This window comes from Lissotriton helveticus, chromosome 7 (genome assembly GCF_964261635.1).
Source record: "Lissotriton helveticus chromosome 7, aLisHel1.1, whole genome shotgun sequence".
Lineage (NCBI taxonomy): Eukaryota > Metazoa > Chordata > Amphibia > Caudata > Salamandridae > Lissotriton > Lissotriton helveticus.
The window spans coordinates 85,385,698-85,411,046 of NC_136068.1; the positions used below are offsets into that span (position 1 = coordinate 85,385,698).

The 25,349-nt window shown below is 48.9% G+C and overlaps 1 protein-coding gene across 1 annotated transcript in view; it reads right to left on the reverse strand.

Annotated features, from left to right (window-relative positions):
• LOC144766633 (uncharacterized) overlaps positions 1-25,349 on the reverse strand; it is a 93,482-nt gene that overhangs the window by 12,382 nt on the left and 55,751 nt on the right. The window contains exons 8-9 of the mRNA XM_078650419.1: positions 21,218-21,246; positions 20,818-21,013 (exon numbers count right to left, since the gene is read on the reverse strand). Coding sequence (XP_078506545.1) covers positions 20,818-21,013; positions 21,218-21,246 — 225 coding nt within the window. The remainder of the gene's footprint in view (positions 1-20,817; positions 21,014-21,217; positions 21,247-25,349) is intronic.

The following is a 25,349-nucleotide window of genomic DNA, read 5'->3' on the forward strand; positions in this document are numbered from 1 at the left end:
CTGGCAACTGGGGGAGCTGGACCCAGCTCCATTCCACATTAGAATAGGCTGTGTCCTGCCTCTACAAGAAGGGCTGCCCACCCCTTGTAGTTAGTCTGGAGCCAGGTATCTGGTGTGGACAGAGGGCCCTTGGGACATGCTGCTGGCAGAGAGGCAGCTCTCTCTCTGTCCCTCTCTAATTAGGGAGACATGAAGTATTTTGCAAAATACAACCCAACGCAAGGCTTTCCGGAGCATTATTATATTTTATTTTCAGGACTCCATTATTGTGTAATTTAGAGCCGTAGCAAAGTCATTCTGCAGGAAAAGTTTTACCTCATTACTGCGGCCCCTGGTAAAGTGCAGCTGCAAAGAAGTGAGAGATTCCTCTTCGGCTCAAGTGGCACAAAGGACACGTGACAAGGTGTCCACGCACAAAATTAAACTTTATTCTCTTTGTTTCGTGTAAATGAGGTAAGAAATGTACATTCATTTTAAGGACACATTCTAAGGCCCTGCTCTAAATGAACAAAATATACAAACATGTTAGTATGTAGTAAGGTCTGTAATATTAACTTGTAATATATATAAACACTATCAAAACGCATATTGCTGCACACGTCTCAACACATCTTGGGAAGAGGAGTTGGCCTAATGGCTAAGGCGGCGACCTCGAATCTGGGGAACTGGGTTTGAATCTCGGTAATGACACTGAACATCCTGTGATTCTGGGCAAATCACTTAATCTCCCTGTGCCTAACAAAAAAAACAACTGTATCCTCATGTAATGCAACTGGTGCTATGTAAAGCGCTCTGATACCCGATTCGGGTCAAGTTCGCGCCGTATAAAACTCTGTAAAATAAAAAATATAATAAAAACATAGGTCATGCAGTTCATTTGCAGGAAAGAGATGAGGTCATGACCCACATTTGTCATATTCTAAGTTCCCGATCTGACCGTTGCAGGTGGAGAGTCAAAAGAATAGATCTAGAAGACATAAGAAGCAAAGCAAGACCAGAGATAAGAAATTAAATGAATACAGGAGAAGCCGGTTTCGATGCGCACCCCGTGAGGCAGAAAATAAAGATCTTTCTATATTCAGACAGCTCAGGAATCAGTTCCCGTTCACACCAATGGGTGGCAGTAACACCCAAAGGCTGTAAATCGGACACAGCTGGGATAGCAGAGAATGTTTGTTTAGCATTTCCTTCTGTATATTAGGGTTGATTGTTTAGATCATGGGTACTCACAAACATTTTCCCAGGGGCCACAAAGTATGGTCTCTGGTGTGACTGAGGGCCGCATTGATAAAAGAAGGGTGGCAGTCGGGTGATATGGGGGTTTGTAGGTAAACATCACTTACAACGCAACTTTTACTACGCAGTGCCTTTACGACGCAACTTTTACAACGCAAACCATTACAACGCATTGCGCTGGGGGGCGCTCTAGGATAGGGAATATATTTAATTTACTATCCAACACCTTCCCTACTATCCACGGGGACTGGAGTTGGAATAGTAAATTAAATAATTCACTATCCAGCGCCCCAAAGCACTATGCGTTGTAAAGGCATGCGTTGTAAAACTTGCGATGTAAAAGCATGCGTGGTAAAAGCATGCGTTGTAATGTCATACATCCGGGTTTGTAAGCAGGGCCAGACTGGGAACCCAAACCGGCCCTGGCAAAGTGCTCGGCGCCCCCCCTCCCACCCCCCGGGGGGATGGGGGTGTGACCGCGCTCTTTGCCAGGGCCGGTTTTCAGCCGATTTTGTTACAGGGCCATTTTTGAAGCAACGCTGCAAAAACGGCCCTGTAACAAAAACGGCCCCCGGGGCCCAAAACCGCCCTCACCCTTGCGGCGCACCGGGGGATTTCCCGGTGCCCGCAACGGCCAGTCCGGGCCTGTTTGTAAGGTGGGTGTAGGGGTAGCAAAGCAGTGACATGTAATGTCTGAATTGCACAAATGCGAAACCAGAAAAACTGTGGTCAATTTGGCTTCCCCACATGACCAAACTGTGTGATCCTAGGTAATTGCTCTTTTTCTCACTGTGCCACCTTTTGCTTCTCTTTTGTTCGATTTGATAAACACTATGATGTTTCCATTTATAATAGCAACGTAGGCCACCCAGAGGGTGCACATGACAAGTGACTTGTCTTTTAGTTCACTATTGGCATTGTTGTCAGGGTTGGTGGAAGCATGAATGTTTCTAAATGCATGCTTGAAAACTATCATTTAAAAAAAAAACTCTCAATGTAGTGATATAATCTGATGTATTAAGAAGAAAAGGTTCTGAATGTTAATGAAATACACACTTCTGTATTTTGAAGAGACTGTAGCATATTTTTACACTTTTTCTGCAAGAAGTCTTTAAAAAATGAAGGTGTTTCTAAAGTTAAGTGGTGCAGGATGCCTTAGCTACATCAATTCTGAATGTTAGTGCTGAGTCAACTAAACAGCAGACTTGTTCTGCTGTTCACCAAGTGGCCGCATGGACCCGGGCCGTACTTCCAGTATCACAGGTTTAGATAGAAGAAACATATTTTTTAATGTTTCTTTCTGAAAACTTTCAACAATTAATAATCCTTCATATAAATTATGCACAATCGCAGGTGAGGTTTAGCACTGCCCAGTGACACCCCTTTATTTGCAGTCTGAAAAATGACCTGACAAAAAAGTGTGCTTGAAATAAACAAACCACAGGAGCAGATCTAACCTATAAGACTCTGAGTTTGCAATTAAGGTTATCTGATCCCTCCATCTAACCGATGATAAAATGCCAAGGGCCTGGATTATTTTGGCAAAGCTACCCACTATTCCCACCAATAAAACCATTAGACTAAAGTTTTAAGAAGTTCCAAAGCAAAGGCAGGACTGGACCACTGTGCCATTGACGTCATGTATACATTTAGTGGTGGATACATTTTGATTAAGGTGTAACTGTCTATTGTCACAGCTTAAAAAAGCGCCTGTTATGTTCGCCTGGAAGGGAGGCAATTTCCAATTCTTTGAAGGCAATATTACTATATGGATTACTACTGCCCCTTGTGGTGATGGATGTTTGTCCCCATTGTCCATCCCTGAAGAATTAATTGACAAAGCATACCTGTCAACACCTGTTGAGACTAAAACGAGTGTAAAGTCGGAAATCTTAGAGGATGACCCTATTTATGTAAAAACTGTTTTTGTAGGGGAATATAAGTTTGAAAAGAGGCAGAGCCCAGTTATGTCTATGAAGGAATTTTGGGGCATATTCTCAAGCAGGGCGATAGGCAATTATCGCCGCTTTAGCGGCGATAATTCTATCGCCCTATTAGCAAGCTGTCGCTAACTGATGTTAGCGACAGCTTTTAGGCGATAGCTAATGACATGCAAAGTGGGCGTACCCAACCAGTTAGCGACTGGAAGCAGTCGCTAACGTCGCTATCGCCTGTTAGCAAGGCAGGCGTAGCGATGGAAATATTCGCGCTAAGCGTGAATATCTCCAAATACTAACACCTGCCCAGACCAGTTCTTAGCCATGTTATCCAATGGGAGGTGGATAACATGGCTAAGAGCATTTCGTCACTAATGCGTGAATATTGCTGTATTCTCAGCGATATTCACGCATTTTGCCGCTATCGCTGGATATTTTTGCACAATGGAGTAAAACGTTGCTAATAGCATGTTTTCTCCGCTAACATATCCAGCGATAGGCAGCGATAAAACAAATCGTCGCTAAGCCTATTTAGCGATAATTATTGCTACTTGTTGGTAACATGCCCCTTTGTTTGTCAGGAGGGTGAATCTGTGTGAAAAGAGGGCGACGCCTACCAAATGAGGGTGCGTTGACATGTGTGAAAAGGGACTGGAATTGATACATTGATTCATTCTTTACCCAATTAGTCCTTTGTGCAGGAGGTGCATATATGACCAGGTTTGTGGCTAGATTTCAGATTAAACATGGGGCTTTTTTGCTAAACTTTGAGCCTCCTGGCACTTTTCGATGAAGAGGTCTAAATTATTTTCTGAAACAATCTGGTTTCTTATATCTGGTCTGATGTTGCTATAATCTACCCTACGGAAGTATCCTAGTTTAGATGCTTTCATAGTGAAAGTGCTGCAGGAAATTTTACCTACCAAAATGGCAACCGTAGTGGAATTGACATCACATGACCTTGGACCTACCAATGACATTGGATGTTAGAGCTGTTGTTCTACCTGTAGCAGCACACTAGCCCCCTTGATTATGAGTTGGGAGGGAAGGAATGGAAACTACAGGCAGTAAGCAGGCCTCATCTACTTCTTGTTTCTGCCACAGTCTTCATGAGGCCTGAAACCAGGAACAGGAAGGATGGTTCTAGGGTCACCATAGGACAAGCAAATGGTAACAGATGCTACTGATACCACTAATTAACCCCAAGATGTCCAGCAACCTCTTATGGATAGGACACTGTGCAAATCCATGTTTAGGGTTTAATAGCATATATATATATATATATATATATATATATATATATATATATATATATATATATATATATATATATATATATATATTCACTGAAAAAACCATAGGTTTCACACCAGTTATAGTTAGGTGGAAATTTTACTCGCCTAAAACCATTGAAATTCCCACGTTATAGTTAGTTGGACTCCCTATAACTTGCGCGTGCAATGCACTGCTGATGACGTCACATATTACATCACTCATGACATGGTCAGTGACATCACTCATGACATCACTGATGACATCTCAAATGACATTTTTGGAAGAGTGATGTGGCCAGCGAGGACTCGAGAGCTACATTACAAACCATTTGGTCATAAAAGTAAGTTGAGTATCAAGCGCAACACCTCACTTGAGTAAAACGGGACTACAAGATCCAGAAAGCCTTGGAAGTGGCCACGCCCTCAAGGCGGAGTTTTGACTTCAAATGTTGTGCTGATGCCTCACAAGTCTGCTACCTCTGAAGAAATGCCACAGGCATGAAACGCGTCAGGTTGGACTTAATTATGTGATGCAGCGTCTCCTCCTCGCTGTGCATTCTTCCATTAAAAAGTGTTGGCGAAGGTTATACCTGTTGAGTGGCCCCTTCATACACAGGCAACTCTTTGGGTATATATATGTATATATATATGTTTGCCTTGAGGACGCACTTAATAAAAGCAATGGAAACAGGCACTAACGTTCGTTTGCTCCTGTGCATTCATGATACATTTTTACAGCGAATTACGCAAAGTGGCGTAATGGAAACATTTTAGGAATTTTGCATAACAAACGTAACACGAATTTGCTAAAACTACATAAATTACGCCATTGTAATTTACATTTCGCCTAGACATAAGTCCTAGCTTGCTATCCCTATTCACTAAAACAGTCCCCCACTAAAGAGGCTCAAAGAGATTGACAAATATATAGGGCATTGAATAAGTATCCACACTGCAGGGACAATGCTTGTTAATTGTGCGGAGCTTCTTCTTTGGGAAGGAATCTAGACCAATGGCAAAGAGAATCAGAGACTTGCTACTGACATATTTTGTGACCAGCATCCCAGCCTTCCATTCTACTGAGGTCAGTAAACTGAGTACCACTGTATTGGGTGATTACAATGGCTACTAGTCCAGCTATGGAACCAGGGTGACAAAATTAATGGGTTGACATGAAACAGTTCTTAAAATAAATGGGAAAGAATTGCAGGTTGGGTGTTAGTGTGGTGGGCTTATACACATCTCAGATGCAAACAATATCTATTTTGAGACTGGACAATGCAGTTAATTTCAGTGGAAAAACTCTCCTCCTCTCCTCTCTCCACTTATACAGCCCCCTTCTACTCCCTGACACTTCTTCTCACCTGTAGTGATCGGAGATCTTTAAAAATGGTGGGGGACAATATGTGCCTAGAATTCCAGTGAAGAGGTGAAGTGGCCGAGCTAAGCTTCTTCTAGGGGAGTTTAGGGGTCCTCCCACAAGAAATTCTTCAAAAAATGAGCTCAAACAGTGCATTTAAGATAACAATTTTCACATAATTTTCACAAAAAGAGCCACGTGCTCTGAAAGGGCACTCAAGATTTAGCCCAGCACTTTCCTGGTGTACCTTGGAAGCCTGACCCTCTCCAGGAGAGCTGACTTTGCCATGAATTCACCCCATATGTAGGCCTAGTGAAAATTTAAATTACCCGGTACAATTTTCTAACTTTGGGATTTTTGCATTACACTTGTTAGGTTAAATTCTCCAAATTACACCACTACTCCATTTCACGTATTTACATGCCATTCGCAGTAACGGTTTACCACAATCAGAGACGTCTTTAGGGCAGTGCGACTGGTGTGGCCGCACCGGGCGCTGGCCTGTGGAGGGGGGCGCTGATCTCAGGAGGGGCGCTGTATTTAGTAATAAGGTATGATTGGAAAGATGAGGTGCACTTTTGCCTGGTGGTAGTAAGAGAATGCGTGGAGGCGGTCATAGGGTGTGGAGGCACTAAAGAGCATTGTCGCACTGGGCGCCACCAGCGCTAAAGCCGGCCCTGACCACAATTACATGTGAACAACAGAATGCGTCCGCCTGTTCTTCAAGGAAACTGTTCTTTTTACATTATTTTTTACTGCAAAATGAATCCTCAAGTCAAGAAATTGACACAATGATGCATTTTGCACAAAAATATAACACGTAAGGGCGGATTTACATTTCACATCATCACATGTAATTTTGTTGTAGTTTCAAATAATTACTCAAATGCAAATTTTGTGAATTGTGCCCACCCCTACAAACATGTCAGCAATTACCTCCAGTATGCTGGTGTCAGCAGCACATGCACATGCATACCACACCTACTCACTCTCTCCAAAGTACACATTCTCACACATTGTTACTCACACACACTGTCACTCACATACCCATTATTTCTGTCTGCTTGTGATGTGTTAGAAATGTTTGTACTGCTGTTGGCCATGCTATTTTTTGGCTTGGTTGCTAATGAAGTTTTAAAAACCCTTTTATTTAAACGCTATTCAAACGATGAAAAAATAATGCCATTGCCAATGCTTTTTTTCCTGCAAGGTGTGAATGAAATAGTGCAATTCCATAGAACAAGTGAATAGGGTTTGCATTTAATTTTGCAAATGGATCAATCATCAATCACCCAGGATTTATAAAGCGCGGCTAATCACCCGATAGGGTATCATTAGGGTACCCAGGCGCTTGCAGGTGCCGGAGGCTTATTCGAACATGAAGCAGTGACAACATTTTAAATGGACTAGAGCACTTTGTAAAATGTTAAAACATCAAATTTGAGTTATCCTATGTGATGCACCACTCATTGAGATCTCCTTGACATTTAGACAGCATCATTTAAAGTCCCAAACTGCAGTTCGGGGGGGGGGGGGGCTGAAAAGCAAGGGCCAGTTATCAACTATGCAAAAACTTCTAACAAAGTTAAGTTTCAGTTTGTGATTTTCTTCCATTTATTCTTGGAAGAAAAGATCATTCAGTGAAGTGGTGAAAGGTCAGAGACTTCATTTCAAATAATGGGCAAACATTCACACTTCTCTAAAACAATGGAACTTGCTAAGTACATTCCCAAAATGAGAGCCCTATAGGTTGTGGGCCCTGTGTCATAGCTCCGTCTGCAACCCACCCCTCCAGTGGTCACGATCTATAGCAGAATCAACTGAGCAGGACTGAATTGATAAATGAAAAGGAAGCTTCACTGCTGGGACACCTGTCCCCATGCCCAGCTGTTGTAAGAGCCCGTCAGCTGGACTACTGCTGGAGCTCAAGCCCTACTTCCCAACAGAAATTGGAACACATGTTTCCAGTGCTGAGAAACAAAAAACAACAAGTGATGGACTGAATGTGGATCAATGTCACACACTCCCCCAGTCAAAAGATCTGGGCCCAAATCCATCGTTTTTTTGCACTCCACACCACCCTGGGTCAGATAATGGCTTTATGCAAATCAGCTCTGACCCTGTTGCCCCATGGGAACAGTCCAGTCCGAACTACAACAGCCATATCTTTCCCAGACCGGAATCAAGCATCCGAGGACCGGACCGGTTTCGAGGTAACACCTCTCTTCAGCCCGGCTAGCTTGACTCCAAGTGGTGTGGAGTGCCTGGGACCCACGTCTGGGCATCCCCAGCGCACTTAGGGCGGGAATTGCAAAAAACAACAAGTGATGGACTGAATGTGGATCAATGTCACACACTCCCCCAGTCAAAAGATCTGGGCCCAAATCCATCGTTTTTTTGCACTCCACACCACCCTGGGTCAGATAATGGCTTTATGCAAATCAGCTCTGACCCTGTTGCCCCATGGGAACAGTCCAGTCCGAACTACAACAGCCATATCTTTCCCAGACCGGAATCAAGCATCCGAGGACCGGACCGGTTTCGAGGTAACACCTCTCTTCAGCCCGGCTAGCTTGACTCCAAGTGGTGTGGAGTGCCTGGGACCCACGTCTGGGCATCCCCAGCGCACTTAGGGCGGCAATTGCAAAAAACAACAAGTGATGGACTGAATGTGGATCAATGTCACACACTCCCCCAGTCAAAAGATCTGGGCCCAAATCCATCGTTTTTTTGCACTCCACACCACCCTGGGTCAGATAATGGCTTTATGCAAATCAGCTCTGACCCTGTTGCCCCATGGGAACAGTCCAGTCCGAACTACAACAGCCATATCTTTCCCAGACCGGAATCAAGCATCCGAGGACCGGACCGGTTTCGAGGTAACACCTCTCTTCAGCCCGGCTAGCTTGACTCCAAGTGGTGTGGAGTGCCTGGGACCCACGTCTGGGCATCCCCAGCGCACTTAGGGCGGCAATTGCAAAAAACAACAAGTGATGGACTGAATGTGGATCAATGTCACACACTCCCCCAGTCAAAAGATCTGGGCCCAAATCCATCGTTTTTTTGCACTCCACACCACCCTGGGTCAGATAATGGCTTTATGCAAATCAGCTCTGACCCTGTTGCCCCATGGGAACAGTCCAGTCCGAACTACAACAGCCATATCTTTCCCAGACCGGAATCAAGCATCCGAGGACCGGCATGGGTGAGGTATAAGGCACTAGGCACAAAAGTTACTTTTATTTTAATGAGTTTGCATATCTTTGCCCCTTCTGTTCTGGCAGAGATGAGGTACAATAATATATGGAATGAATGGCTATTGGCTATCCGGTGGAATTCTCTGATTAAGAAGCATTGCGTCAAGCTATTTCATCATCACACTTTTTAGGTTTCGCCTGGCGTTCACTGCGCAAGCAGTGTCGCACAGGCGAAATTTTTTGTTCTCAGTACTGTGGCTTTAACCCGCCTCTCTCTTCCATTGGCATAGCTCCATAAATGGAGGCTAGCCATTGGAAGAGAGATGTGGCAATCATCCCCGGAGCAGATTCGTGGGCGTTCCGGTGTTTTTTTTAAAGCTCCGCCCCTTTTGTTTACGTCATGCAGCGGTGGGCGGTTGTTGGGGTTTTTTTTTTACGGCATGTTTTGTCATTTCCAATGTGTCTGTTGCCGGGATGGGCTGCGCGATTTTACTGGTCCTGCCCCACGCTGCAAAGCGATGTTCCAAGGTCTCACTGGGAGGGCCGGATACTCGACATGCACGGACGGCCTGGAAGCGAGTCGGAACTCGGATGAAGACCTCACGCTGACCGGAGTTGAAGCAAGTACGGGGGTCGTTTGACTGGTGACTTCCGGGTATTGTGTCGGGGTCTCTCCTCAGACTCCGATGCGGCGAGCACGCTGGCTCTGGCGCAGCTCCATGTCCCCAGCCTCGGCGACTGCACCCTTCTTCTACCTGGATCGCTGCTCTTGGCTCTGGGGGCAGGTGAGATCCCAGCCCTGGACGGCCGCACAACTTCCCAGGCAGACAGGCACGTGGGACTGACTGCTTTCCAAACCCCATAGGAGTCCTCGGTGCAGTGAACTGCCTGTGAGACCAGTCACCCGAAGCAAGCGGCAGCCGTCCCCGCTCAGAGCGCCCACCCCGATGCTCATAGCGGCCACCACAGCCCCCTGCCGCTCACCCCGTGGCTCAGAGCGCCCACCCCAGCCCCCTGCCCCCTGCCCCCCTTGCACAGAAAAAGACAAACCCCCAACACTAGAGGCGTCATTGCACGACTATTTACCATAATGCTCTGTGCTTAGTCAACGTGGTAGCCTACATGGTGCAAGTTAAAGGCACTCGCAAGCTTTGTAGAGTGACCACTACCTAGCCTCGAGATGGCAATACTGGCACTTTCACCTCAATGTAGCACTGACTGCGGCTGGGACACTAATCACACAGACAGATCTTTTATGAAATCTGGCACCCAGCCATGCCCAGTGGACACCCAAGGGAAGATGTGCTTATTATATATGGACAAGAGCTTCCAATCTATCGTTTATTAAAGACCTTCAAATTTGGCACATTGGTTTTCACATTTTTTCCACTGACGGAAGATGAGCTTGGGCTCACTTTGGGAACACTAAACTTGTGAAATGGATCCAATTTGCTATATTCGAATATAATGACAAAAAAACGGATTCAGGAAAAAGTGGACGTTATATGGCTCGGCGCCTGTGTGGCATTAGTTGAGATAGGACCTCGAGGGTCTGTTCTGGCCTAGCCTTTGCACCATCTCCTTGTACAGCTGTTACAAGTACAGCACTCGCCTCCCTGCCTGGAGGATCTCACCTATCCATCCCCTCGCACCCCCCTGCTGTGCCCCTTACCCTCCGTTTGGCCTGTCCCACTTTTCTACTGCCTGACTCTGATCTGCACCACCTTACCCGTCAATTTTGTTCCTGTATCACTGCCCCCTCCTGCCTGTCCGATCCCCACACACCGCATTGCTTTGTGTCCTCCCAACACCTCTGCTGCTCCTTGTACCAGCCTCATTCTTTGTCTATACACCCCTCCTTCTCCATATCACCCCTCCTTCTCCATATCACCCCTCCTTCTCACCCTGCTTCTGTGTCTGCATCCACCATCTCTGTACTGTTCACCTTCCTGCCTACACCACCTCCCCTCCGGCTTCACTCCCTGTACATGGCCAGCTTCCTCTAGCACCCTCCTGGTGGTCTAGTCCACCTCCGTGCCTATTTCACTCTGCTCGCACTGCCACCCACACTCCTGTGCCACCACCCTCTTTCCAGTCTGTGCCATTTATATTTTCTCTTTACCTCCCTCCTGGCAGTACCTCCACCTCTAGTGCTTGTGCCAACCTTCATACCTACTATAAACCCCTGTCTCTTACTTGTGCCACCCTTCATTCGCACTATATGCCCGCCTGTTACTTGTGCCACAATTCTTGGCCATATGACCCTGCTCTACCATGTCTGTTCCACCCTGCAACCTGTCAATTCACCCAGCCGTCATTCCCTTTGTAACCTTGCACCCATCCCTTCTACCAATTTTCTTCACTCGACCGCACTATTCGCTACACCACTGCCACTCTCTGCCATGACCCCCTTTAGCCCCTCCTCCCTTTTAAAGATGTTCACATTGTTTGTATTTGTTTGCACCCTCACGTTGTCACACCTGCGCCCACCTGCCAGTTCACCCTCTGCAGGGAGACCCAGCTCTGTTAAAGTGCGGCACTGAGGAAGATAATTAACCTTAATTTCGAAGGACGGAGTTCTGTGACGTCGCCTTGATGAAAACATATCTAGCTATAAGTTGGAGTGAGGAAATCCCAGTTTCTCTTTAGAATATATGCATATTTTGTGAGCCCCTGGCTACTTTAGGTGGAGTTTTACCTTTACATGCAGTTTTGCGGTGCCCCCAGCTGCTGAAAAGTGTCGAACTTTTGGGTTAGGGAAGTTGCAGAGTGATTCATATAGCCTGCTCGTGTGTTCTTGAATGAATCCTTGTCTCAAGCCTTGCTCTCATCCGTTTTATTTTTAATTTATGTGTGTTGTGCAAAGGTTCCGTAAAATTGCTACATAAACTGTTTTCATGTCTTCAAATCTTGACTAAAGAAAAACAATTGCCAATTACTGGGTGTTGCAACAGTGAATGTGTGCAAGCTCTGTTGGTACTTGCATTAGTCACAGAAAGTTATTTTTGTCTCCTGAACTAAGTGAGCAAGTCATCCAGATGCCTTTGGGTATGAAATGGGCAATGATGTGGGGGGTTTTTTCAAAATGATTTAACATGTTCAGAAGGCAGGAAGGTCGGAAAGATGACTTTGCTCCTTTTGAGCGCGCTGTACAAAAGTTTTGGCCTTTTTATTCGTTTTTGGGTCGCTCGCTTAATTTATAAATCCCTGGTAACACTTTCTTTTGTAGGGAATGGTGGTCACTGAAATGAGGATAAGTGCAAGGCATTAACGTCTATTATGCATGTTTATGGTGTGACGACATAAAGCCCTTGGTCTACAGCTGGGTTAAACCACAAGGCAGGCAGCCGAGTGGTTTGTATGTATTATAAGTTTATTTGAGGACAGTTTAAACAGATTTAATTTTTTTTTTAAACGGGGAAATGTTTATTGAAAATGTAAGCAAACAAGTGTGCCATTTGATTTTTTTGTGTGTGTGTAGTGTGGGGCTCTGTGTGTGTGTGTGGGGCACTGTGTGTGTGTGTGGGGCTCTGTGTGTGTGTGGGGGGCTCTGTGTGTGTGGGGGGCCAAGGGAGACAATGACCCTGTCCACCTGACAATCTCACAGGTCCACAAAAAATTGCTTGTGCTTGCTGTCCTGCCCCCCCCTCGTTGCTTGTGCTTGCTGTCCTGCCTCCCCGTTGCTTGTGCTCGCTGTCCTGCCCCCTTGCTGTCCTCCCCCCTCGTTGCTTGTGCTTGCTCCCCTGCCTCCCGTTGCTTGTGCTCGCTGTCCTGCCCCCCTTGTTGTCCTCCCTCCTGGCAGTACCTCCACCTCTAGTGCTTGTGCCAACCTTCATACCTACTATAAACCCCTGTCTCTTACTTGTGCCACCCTTCATTCGCACTATATGCCCGCCTGTTACTTGTGCCACAATTCTTGGCCATATGACCCTGCTCTACCATGTCTGTTCCACCCTGCAACCTGTCAATTCACCCAGCCGTCATTCCCTTTGTAACCTTGCACCCATCCCTTCTACCAATTTTCTTCACTCGACCGCACTATTCGCTACACCACTGCCACTCTCTGCCATGACCCCCTTTAGCCCCTCCTCCCTTTTAAAGATGTTCACATTGTTTGTATTTGTTTGCACCCTCACGTTGTCACACCTGCGCCCACCTGCCAGTTCACCCTCTGCAGGGAGACCCAGCTCTGTTAAAGTGCGGCACTGAGGAAGATAATTAACCTTAATTTCGAAGGACGGAGTTCTGTGACGTCGCCTTGATGAAAACATATCTAGCTATAAGTTGGAGTGAGGAAATCCCAGTTTCTCTTTAGAATATATGCATATTTTGTGAGCCCCTGGCTACTTTAGGTGGAGTTTTACCTTTACATGCAGTTTTGCGGTGCCCCCAGCTGCTGAAAAGTGTCGAACTTTTGGGTTAGGGAAGTTGCAGAGTGATTCATATAGCCTGCTCGTGTGTTCTTGAATGAATCCTTGTCTCAAGCCTTGCTCTCATCCGTTTTATTTTTAATTTATGTGTGTTGTGCAAAGGTTCCGTAAAATTGCTACATAAACTGTTTTCATGTCTTCAAATCTTGACTAAAGAAAAACAATTGCCAATTACTGGGTGTTGCAACAGTGAATGTGTGCAAGCTCTGTTGGTACTTGCATTAGTCACAGAAAGTTATTTTTGTCTCCTGAACTAAGTGAGCAAGTCATCCAGATGCCTTTGGGTATGAAATGGGCAATGATGTGGGGGTTTTTTTCAAAATGATTTAACATGTTCAGAAGGCAGGAAGGTCGGAAAGATGACTTTGCTCCTTTTGAGCGCGCTGTACAAAAGTTTTGGCCTTTTTATTCGTTTTTGGGTCGCTCGCTTAATTTATAAATCCCTGGTAACACTTTCTTTTGTAGGGAATGGTGGTCACTGAAATGAGGATAAGTGCAAGGCATTAACGTCTATTATGCATGTTTATGGTGTGACGACATAAAGCCCTTGGTCTACAGCTGGGTTAAACCACAAGGCAGGCAGCCGAGTGGTTTGTATGTATTATAAGTTTATTTGAGGACAGTTTAAACAGATTTAATTTTTTTTTTAAACGGGGAAATGTTTATTGAAAATGTAAGCAAAAAAGTGTGCCATTTGATTTTTTTGTGTGTGTGTAGTGTGGGGCTCTGTGTGTGTGTGTGGGGCACTGTGTGTGTGTGTGGGGCTCTGTGTGTGTGTGGGGGGCTCTGTGTGTGTGGGGGGCCAAGGGAGACAATGACCCTGTCCACCTGACAATCTCACAGGTCCACAAAAAATTGCTTGTGCTTGCTGTCCTGCCCCCCCCTCGTTGCTTGTGCTTGCTGTCCTGCCTCCCCGTTGCTTGTGCTCGCTGTCCTGCCCCCCTTGCTGTCCTCCCCCCTCGTTGCTTGTGCTTGCTCCCCTGCCTCCCGTTGCTTGTGCTCGCTGTCCTGCCCCCCTTGCTGTCCTGCCGTTGCTTGTGCTTGCTCCCCTGCCCCCGTTGCTCGTGCTTGCTGTCCTCCCCCCTCAGTGCTTGTTCCCCTGTCCCCCGTTGCTTGTGCTCGCTGTCCTGCCCCCCTTGCTGTCCTGCTGTTGCTTGTGCTTGCTCCCCTGCCCCCCGTTGCTCGTGCTTGCTGTCCTCGCCCCCTCCTCATTGCTTGTGCTTGCTGTCCTGCCCCCTGGTTGCTTGTGCTTGCTCTCCTGCCCTGCTATTGGCATTGTAAATGACAATGCCATTTATTTATGTTTTTTAAAAAAAAAACATAAATAAAAATAATGTCATAAACAATGCCAATAGCTCTAACTTTTGCAAAGGCAAAACCATTGCATTGTAAATGCTTGTTTATTATCTGATTATATCTCCCTCAGTGGGAGGGGTTACTCTCGAGTTTGGATCGAGGCACCACATGGACCAGCCCCATGTTTGGGTCGCGGCACCCTGGGTTAAGCCCTCATGTTTGGATGGAGACATCCTTCGAAGAAGCCCTGTGTGTGTATGTATGGAAGTACTACTGGTATCTCTCCCCTTGTTAGAATAGACACACCCTAGGAATAGTAAAATAAGGTTTGAGTTATTCTCACAGACAAGACAAGAACCCTTCCAAGAAAATTAAAATGTTGTTTCAGCAGAATTGTACATCTTCAATGCTTCACCTAACTCTCTTAGCAGAAGCACACACAATGTAGCAATATTTGTTCTAGTACAGGTGGTGTCCATGTAAAGCTCCATCTTGTGGAAGTATGGGAGACTTTCGAAGTGTATTTTTTTGCCACTGTTTCACTTTATTTCATTCCGATTGGTTCATTCTGTGGGAACGGTGTGCAACTGTATTGAATGTATGAAATCCCTTGTTCAAAACCCTATAAAAGTATACTCCTTTTGGATGTGTTACAGGCCTATTTCTTACTGACCTTAGGAGGCGAGTCCATGCCGAATTGGTCTCCCACTATATATGCGAGGGCTTATTTACAAGTTCCTTGCGCCGCCGGTGTGTCACTTTTTTTGACGCATTGGTGGCACAGTGTGCTGTCCCATATATTCACAAGGCCACGCAAAGCCACCCTGCCTGGCTTTTCATGACCTTGTAAATATGGCCTCTTTTTACGCATCACTTAGAGTAAAAGGAGCGTGCTATGGGAGTTGCTGTGGGTGTTCCCATGCAATGCCCTTGGTTTCTGCCACCACATTCCCAAATGTACCACATTTAGTAAACCTGGGAATGCTTCAGAATCCTACGCCACCCCAGGAAAAACATAAGGAAGTGCAATGAGGTGAAATACTTTAATTTCTACCAATTTTTGTATCTTTCAAAGCGTGCTGGATTCTGCAGCACACACAGAAAGAGGAACAAGCATTGAAAATGCAATAGGTCTCGCAATAGAAGAGTTTCAAATTTTTCGTTTTGCAAATGGATGAGTGGCGTTGCGTGGATGAGTGGCGTTGCGTGGGTGAGTGGCGTTGCGTGGGTGAGTGGCGTTGCGTGGGTGAGTGGCGTTGCGTGGGTGAGTGGCGTTGCGTGGGTGAGTGGCGTTGCGTGGGTGAGTGGCGTTGCGTGGGTGAGTGGCGTTGCGTGTGTGAGTGGCGTTGCGTGTGTGTGTGGCGTTGCGTGGGTGAGTGGCGTTGCGTGGGTGAGTGGCGTTGCGTGGGTGAGTGGCGTTGCGTGGGTGAGTGGCGTTGCGTGGGTGAGTGGCGTTGCGTGGGTGAGTGGCGTTGCGTGGGTGAGTGGCGTTGCGTGGGTGAGTGGCGTTGCGTGGGTGAGTGGCGTTGCGTGGGTGAGTGGCGTTGCGTGGGTGAGTGGCGTTGCGTGTGTGAGTGGCGTTGCGTGTGTGAGTGGCGTTGCGTGTGTGAGTGGCGTTGCGTGTGTGTGTGGCGTTGCGTGTGTGTGTGGCGTTGCGTGTGTGAGTGGCGTTGCGTGTGTGAGTGGCGTTGCGTGTGTGAGTGGCGTTGCGTGTGTGAGTGGCGTTGCGTGTGTGAGTGGCGTTGCGTGGCTGAGTGGCGTTGCGTGGCTGAGTGGCGTTGCGTGGCTGAGTGGCGTTGCGTGGCTGAGTGGCGTTGCGTGGCTGAGTGGCGTTGCGTGGCTGAGTGGCGTTGCGTGGCTGAGTGGCGTTGCGTGGCTGAGTGGCGTTGCGTGGGTGAGTGGCGTTGCGTGGGTGAGTGGCGTTGCGTGGGTGAGTGGCGTTGCGTGGGTGAGTGGCGTTGCGTGGGTGAGTGGCGTTGCGTGGGTGAGTGGCGTTGCGTGGGTGAGTGGCGTTGCGTGGGTGAGTGGCGTTGCGTGGGTGAGTGGCGTTGCGTGGGTGAGTGGCGTTGCGTGTGTGAGTGGCGTTGCGTGTGTGAGTGGCGTTGCGTGTGTGAGTGGCGTTGCATGTGTGAGTGGCGTTGCATGTGTGAGTGGCGTTGCGTGTGTGAGTGGCGTTGCATGTGTGAGTGGCGTTGCATGTGTGTGTGGCGTTGCATGTGTGTGTGGCGTTGCGTGTGTGGCGTTGCGTGTGTGGCGTTGCGTGTGTGTGTGGCGTTGCGTGTGTGAGTGGCGTTGCGTGTGTGTGTGGCGTTGCGTGTGTGAGTGGCGTTGCGTGTGTGAGTGGCGTTGCGTGTGTGAGTGGCGTTGCGTGTGTGAGTGGCGTTGCGTGGGTGTGTGGCGTTGCGTGTGTGGCGTTGCGTGTGTGGCGTTGCGTGTGTGTGTGGCGTTGCGTGTGTGAGTGGCGTTGCGTGTGTGAGTGGCGTTGCGTGTGTGTGTGGCGTTGCGTGTGTGAGTGGCGTTGCGTGGGTGAGTGGCGTTGCGTGGCTGAGTGGCGTTGCGTGGCTGAGTGGCGTTGCGTGGCTGAGTGGCGTTGCGTGGCTGAGTGGCGTTGCGTGGCTGAGTGGCGTTGCATGGCTGAGTGGCGTTGCGTGGCTGAGTGGCGTTGCGTGGCTGAGTGGCGTTGCGTGGCTGAGTGGCGTTGCGTGGTTGAGTGGCGTTGCGTGGTTGAGTGGCGTTGCGTGTGTGAGTGGCGTTGCGTGTGTGAGTGGCGTTGCGTGTGTGAGTGGCGTTGCGTGTGTGAGTGGCGTTGCGTGTGTGAGTGGCGTTGCGTGTGTGAGTGGCGTTGCGTGTGTGTGTGGCGTTGCGTGTGTGTGTGGCGTTGCGTGTGTGTGTGGCGTTGCGTGTGTGTGTGGCGTTGCGTGTGTGTGTGGCGTTGCGTGTGTGTGTGGCGTTGCGTGTGTGTGTGGCGTTGCGTGTGTGTGTGGCGTTGCGTGTGTGAGTGGCGTTGCGTGTGTGAGTGGCGTTGCGTGTGTGAGTGGCGTTGCGTGTGTGAGTGGCGTTGCGTGGCTGAGTGGCGTTGCGTGGCTGAGTGGCGTTGCGTGGCTGAGTGGCGTTGCGTGGCTGAGTGGCGTTGCGTGGCTGAGTGGCGTTGCGTGGCTGAGTGGCGTTGCGTGGCTGAGCGGCGTTGCGTGGCTGAGCGGCGTTGCGTGGGTGAGTGGCGTTGCGTGGGTGAGTGGCGTTGCGTGGGTGAGTGGCGTTGCGTGGGTGAGTGGCGTTGCGTGGGTGAGTGGCGTTGCGTGGGTGAGTGGCGTTGCGTGGGTGAGTGGCGTTGCGTGTGTGAGTGGCGTTGCGTGTGTGAGTGGCGTTGCGTGTGTGAGTGGCGTTGCATGTGTGAGTGGCGTTGCATGTGTGTGTGGCGTTGCGTGTGTGTGGCGTTGCGTGTGTGGCGTTGCGTGTGTGGCGTTGCGTGTGTGTGTGGCGTTGCGTGTGTGGCGTTGCGTGTGTGTGTGGCGTTGCGTGTGTGTGTGGCGTTGCGTGTGTGAGTGGCGTTGCGTGTGTGAGTGGCGTTGCGTGTGTGAGTGGCGTTGCGTGGCTGAGTGGCGTTGCGTGGCTGAGTGGCGTTGCGTGGCTGAGTGGCGTTGCGTGGCTGAGTGGCGTTGCGTGGCTGAGTGGCGTTGCGTGGGTGAGTGGCGTTGCGTGGGTGAGTGGCGTTGCGTGGTTGAGTGGCGTTGCGTGTGTGAGTGGCGTTGCGTGGTTGAGTGGCGTTGCGTGGTTGAGTGGCGTTGCATGTGTGAGTGGCGTTGCATGTGTGAGTGGCGTTGCATGTGTGAGTGGCGTTGCATGTGTGTGTGGCGTTGCGTGTGTGTGTGGCGTTGCGTGTGTGTGTGGCGTTGCGTGTGTGTGTGGCGTTGCGTGTGTGTGTGGCGTTGCGTGTGTGTGTGGCGTTGCGTGTGTGAGTGGCGTTGCGTGTGTGAGTGGCGTTGCGTGTGTGAGTGGCGTTGCGTGTGTGAGTGGCGTTGCGTGGGTGAGTGGCGTTGCGTGGGTGAGTGGCGTTGCGTGGGTGAGTGGCGTTGCGTGGGTGAGTGAATGGTTAGCTGTTGCTTATGCGACGTATAGCACTTAATACTAAAGTAGGCAGACCTTCTTAGCCTTTGTGAGAATAATAGCAAAATAAAAATAAAAACCAGATCAAGTCAAGGACGCAAACGGCACCATGCTATTGTTTATTTACTCAGATGATTTGCATAAAAATGTAACTTGTGAGCACGTTTCTCTAACTCTCCAATAATCCCATTACAACACTTTGTACAAATGAGATTGGGACTCATCCTTCCGAAGTCGAGAAAAATGTGCAACGCTGTGTTGTAGTTAATTTTTTTAATTAACAAAATGCAAATAATGTGGAGAGATTTCAAGTGATTCAGGAATGGGCGCCCTTGTAAAGAGAAAGTACGGCCGGCCTGGGCAGTGATAGGGGAGGAGGGAGGAGAAATGCGAGTCACGGCAGCAGCAGCCTTTGATGTGCCTGCCGGCCGGCCGTGAATAATTAGGGGGTGAGAAATGCGCTCGGAGGGCTGCCTTTGATGTGGTAATGCGAGGCAGGCAGGCAGGCGGCTGGTGGCATTGTGCACGCGCTTTTTAGGGCTTGCGCAAGCGCAATGACCTAAAAAGCACATGCACTTGAAGGAATCGCCAGTGGAATCGCCAGTGGTGGATAAACACTGGATAAGCCCCTATAGAGCTTCGCCAGCTATGCGCTGAAGCGCATCAGCAGGCGAGCCCTAAAAAGCCTCATGTGATTGTTTGTGTGCAAGACGGTGTCCATTCCTACACAAAAGCACCAATTTCCGCAATGCAGGTACCCCTGTACCGTGCAAGATGCCTGCGTTGGCGCATGGCAGCCAATAGTGCGCCAGCACAGGGGAAAGCACAGGGATGCAACATATTGTTGTAAATATGACACATCGCTGGGCTTTTAAAATGACAAAGCACGGGGCAGCAAAATAGCTGGCAGCGCCCCGCCATTTTGAATAAGGCTCTCTTTAGTTTGCTGACCTGAACTTTGCCTCTTTGATTTATTCTGTACTCTAACTGAACTGTGCACTCTTATTCATTGATTAGTTAATTTTGATGATATTGCTTGATTTCGGCATGACTTACCATCTGAAAATAAACCTTTGAGGTTTAAACCTTCCCTTTCTGCCATTCTTGTATGACCAATTGGGCTCTAACTGCTAGATTCATCAAAGACCCGTTTTGCGAGTCTATAATAGCGATTCATAAGGAATCGCTATTACAGACTCGCAAATCGGGATTCATGTAGGAATCGCAATATTTATTGCGATTCCTACAGCTTCCTTATTTGCGATTAGCTAATTGCTAATCGCAAATAAGGAATAACTTCCCATTCATTCCTATGGGCCTACAGGCCCATAGGAATGAATGGGGAGTTATTCCTTATTTGCGATTAGCAATTAGCTAATCGCAAATAAAGATGCGAATTCAAGGGTGCCAGGGGTGTCCAAAGGACACCCTGTAGCACCCCTGATATGCAAATTTACACAGGTGTTGCGCACACACATGTCCAAAGGACATTTGTGTGTGTAACATGCAAATGAGAAAAATGCACTAAAGTGCTTTTTTCTATTTTTTTCGCTATTTACTACGAAGTCAGACTTCGTGGTAAATAGCGACCAAAAATTGCGAATTCGCAATGTAAAAATGGTTAATGAATTGCATTTAAGGAATCTCAAATAGAGATTCCTTAAATGCAATTCCTCGCAAATGTGCAAATTCTTTATTAGCGAATTTTGCATTTGGGATGATGAATCCCAAATGCAAAAATTGCACTCGCAAAGGGCCAGATTCTGAGAATCTGGCCCTTTGCGAGCGCAATTGAGCTTGATGAATCTGGCTGTATGTGTCTAAATTGAAATTTCCATTTAGAGTGATTTATAGAGAAACAGGTCCAGCAAGGAACACCAAAATCTGATGAGGGATTAACACGGCTGCTGGTCCCTCAGTCGAGCAAGAGCAAGCGTGACGTCAACTCCATAAGTTATATCCAAAACAATATGAAAGACTCACCAATCGCGGCACTTCCTGTCTCCTCCAACGTGCCTCGTGTTGGGGACGCTGCTGTATGTCTGGCTGTTGTGGCACAAGTGTTGCAACAATCACTTGGTTCTTGTGACTGGCTGCTGAGTGTGGCAGATCCCCCCGAACGCAGCAGGCACAGTGGGCATTCCGGGGGTACACCCTCAAAGGGGCAATTGAAGCTCTGCTGCAGAGAACAGGTGGGGTGAGAGATATTACTGTAGTGAGGTAGGAGCTAAAGAAAGCATGTGTAAGAATGAGAGAAACAGAAGGTAAGGAGTTGGAAGAGGAGGCAGCAGGAAAACAGAAAGAGTGCCCAGCTCAGAGAAGAGTGAAGAAAGTGAGATGAAGGAATAAAAGAGGAGATAATAAACAAAACTCCAGCTCTCACCTGCGGGGGGCGCGTGCAGGAACGGAAAACTGAAAAGCAAGAAAGAACATTGCTGAGTCACTATATAACCCACAAATTATTGAAATATCAGACTTGCAAGCTAAAAGAAAAAAAAATCACTGTGTGAGGAGGGGGTAGGGCTTTGGAGGGGGCGGGGCTTCGTGCTGAGAAGTACCTGAGACATTTTTGCCTCCCTCAATCCCAACAAACTCCCTTCTCCCCCAAAAAAAAGAAAAGCTTACTGAGCTAGTGCCGATGTCCTGGGGTGTTTTCGCAACCTTAATGGACATCAGTTACTCAAAGACCCAGAAGACGAGTTGGAAATCCGCTCTGCAGTGGATTCCCGCCACCACGAGATATCGACTACTCACTGGGTGACAATGTGATTGGAGCCGATATTGTGTGACACATTGTAGCACTGTGTGAGTTGGTAAGTCTGGACATATGTATCCCTTTGAGCTTTTTGTTTCCCAGAGCTCCCAATAGGATCACCAGAAGCAAGAAAAGTGCCTGTGTAAACAAGAGTGTTCATCCGCTCAAGGATCTGAGCGTGGAGGGTGCATGCGGTGTCTGCCCTTCCCACACATGGTGGGGCACCAGTCGGCAAAGTGATGTATACTCATACCTGCGAACTCACACTGTGCCATAGTGTGACACACGATATTGGCTCCAATCACATGGTCACCAGGTGAGAAGCTGTTATCACACAGTGGCAGTAAACATGAGCTGAAAACCACTGTAAATAGTGGTTTCCAGTAGGGGTGGGCAGAAAACTACGCTCTGACAGCGTAGTGGATGAAACCAGCCACCCCTGCTCCCCGGCCCAGTCCCTGCTTCTGAAAGCAGCCAGGCCGGGGAGAGCCTGCCCGGGCCTTAGTGGACCCCGTCCCCAGAGCCCGGACCCTCGGCTGGCTTTCAGGGCAGGGGGCTCCCGGACCCCGGGGACTGCCGGACGAAGCACGAACCCCAGGCCTGGTCCCAACTTCCGAACCCTAGCCAGCCCGGGGAGAGCCTCCTCGGGGCCCGGCGGACCCCCGTCACCAGCGCCCGGAACCTCGACTGGCTTGCAGGACGGGGGCTCACGTACCCCGGGACCCGCCGGGCGGAGATCAAGCCCCGGGCCCAATCCCAGCTTAGCCAGGCCCGGGAGAGCCTCCCCGGTCCCCGGTGGACCCCCGTCCCCAGCGCCCGGACCCTCTGATGGCTTGCAGGACAGGGGGGCTCACCACCATGGGACCCTGGCTCGGTCCCAGCTTCCGAACCCTAGCCAGGCCGGGGAGAGCCACACCGGGACCCGGTGGACCCCCGTCCCCAGCGCCCGAACCCTTTGATGGCTTACTGAGGCTAGTGCGGATGTCCTGGGGTGTTCTCGCAACCTCAATGGACATCAGTTATTCAAAGACCCAAAACACGAGTTGGAAATCCACTCTGCAGCGGATTCCCGCCACAACATGATATCGACTACTCACTGGGTGACAATGTGATTGGAGCCAATATTGTGTGACACATTGTAGCACTGTGTGAGTTGGTAAGTCTGGACATATGTATCCCTTTGAGCTGTTTGTTTCCCAGAGCTCCCAATAGGATCACCAGAAGCAAGAAAAGTGCCTGCTCACGCACCCCGGGGCTCAAGCCCCAGGCCGGTCCCAGCTTCCGAACCCTAGCCAGACCGGGGAGAGCCTCCACGGGCCCCGGTGGACCCCGTCCCCAGCACCCAGACCCTCTGATGGCTTGCAGGACGGGGTGCTCACACACCCCGGGGCCTTCCAGACGGAGCTCAAGCCCCGGGCCCGGGTCCAGCTTCCGAGCCCTAGCCAGGCCGGGGAGAGCCTTCCCGGGCCCTGGTGGACCCCCGTCCCCAGCGCCCGGGCCCACTGATGGCTTGTAGGACGGGGCTCACGCACCCTGGGGCCTGCCGAATGGAGCTCAAGCCCGGGACCGGTCCCAGCTTCCGAACCCTAGCCAGGCCGGGGAGAGCCTCCACGGGCCCCGGTGGACCCCTGTCCCCAGCACCCAGACCCTCAGCCGGAATCAAGGAGGTTTAAGCCCAGGCCACGTCCTCTCCCCGACGGCCTGCCCGGGAGCCCATTTTCCTCGCTTATAGAAATTTGGGGAAGGACAAAAATTGGAGTTAGCCCGGCCGCCAGCCTGCAGGGGCATCTGGTCACCCAGCCCGCAGGGACATCTGCTCACCCTGCCCGCAGGGCCATCTGGTCAACCTGCCCGCAGGGCCATCTGGTCACGCAGCCAGGCGACCAGATGGCCTGGGACGACCCAGCGCCAGATGGCCCTGGAGGGTGCTGTACCCAGTCGCCCTTGCAGTCCGGCGAGGGTGGCCGGGTGCACCGAGGCAGCCGCTCTGGAGGTTCCTTACCCTGGGTGGCTGCTGCTCACCTCCCTGCCCAACTTACCCGGGAGCAGTGGGAAGGGGAGGCCATCTGGTCACCCTGCCGACCCGCGAGGGATGGTGGCCCCCATCCCCGCACCCCGGTGGGGCAGGGACAGGAGGGGGAGGCCCCCGTGCCGGAGGGCACGAGTTGAAGGCGGCCTCCCGCGGACCCGCGTTACCCCCTCCGCATCCCTCCCACCGGCCTGGCAGCAGAGGGACCCACCCCTGGGTGTGGTGGAGGGAGGCACGGAGAGACAAAAGCTTGGCTCAGAGGATGACTTTCAATAGTAGCACGCTTTACAAGTACTCTGATTGATTGATTGATTAATTATTTTCATGTTCGAACGCTGCTCACTGAGAATAACTGAGCACATGTATTAGCATCATGTATATATTAACACTTTTCTTCACTTTTGTTGTTTTTACTAATGAGGACAGGTCATAGAAAGAAACAAAACTCTAAAAAAGGTATAAATAGTGGTGAAGGACTAGGAGGCAGGAACCAGTGATCAAGGTCGAGGAGGGCCCGAAACACGTTGGGCGCATTTAGAATTCTGCTTGCCAAACTCTGCAATTGCAAAATCGTAAGGAGACCTTCACTCGTGTGTACGACTTTGTTTTCCTTTACAACAGTAATGGATATGGATACACTGCAGTGGCGAGGTCCTGCCACGTGAAGTATTGCACCACCGCAAAGTGAGATTAAAGAATGCTGTGCTGCCCCCAAACAGAATCTGCTGGCATCACAATATATATGCATATGTGTGTATACATATGTATACATATATATATAGCCAATTTTTCCCCCAGCTACGCCTGTCTATTTATGGGCTGGTGGGAGGAACTGGTCCTCAAGCGAAAATACGATCAGATTTGCAAAGATCATGTCGTATCCTGGTTGCGTTTTATAGACGATCTTTTTATTGTATGGCGTGGGACAGAGGAGAGCATGCTAAAGTTTATTGAGGATATTAATCAGAATGATTTTAATCTAAAATTTACTTTTAATATCAGCAAATACTCCGTGACATTTTTAGATGTGCAGGTCTTAATTGTGAACAATGTTTTAAGAACTACCCTTTTTAGAAAACCTACTGCCGGCAATACACTGCTACATGCAACTAGTGTGCACCCTCCCCATCTTATAAAGAGCATACCATATGGGTGAATGCTCCGCATTAGACGCATATGTAGTGACCAAGCTGATTTAAAAAAGAAATAGTTGGAGAGTTGTGCACGGTTCCTAGATGGAGGGTATAGCAAAAAGGTAGTAGAAACGGCAATGAAAAAGTCCCAGTTAAAATCAAGGGATGAACTCCTTGCCTATAAAAACAAAAAACTACAAGAAGTAGGCAAGGAAAAAGTGGAGCAGGTCCGACTGATTCTAACATATTCCAAACAACAGAAGGAATTGAGGAGCATAATAAGAAGAAATTGGCACTTTATCCAGGATGACCCTGTGATAGGTGAACATATGCCCTCAAACCCAGCTATAGCTTTTCGAAAATCTATGAGCATGGGAAATATGTTATCAAGAAACAGTCAGGAGAGCCTCAAGAAGGATATCTGGCTACCAGCTAGGAAGGGTTTTTATAAATGCTTGACATGCAGAGCATGCCAGTTTGGTATTATTACAAAAACCTATAAAACAGCATTCTCAAATACAAGTAAAGCAATTATACAACACCTTACGTGTTAAACAGAGTATTGTGTGTATGTCTTGGAATGCGAGTGTCAACTAAA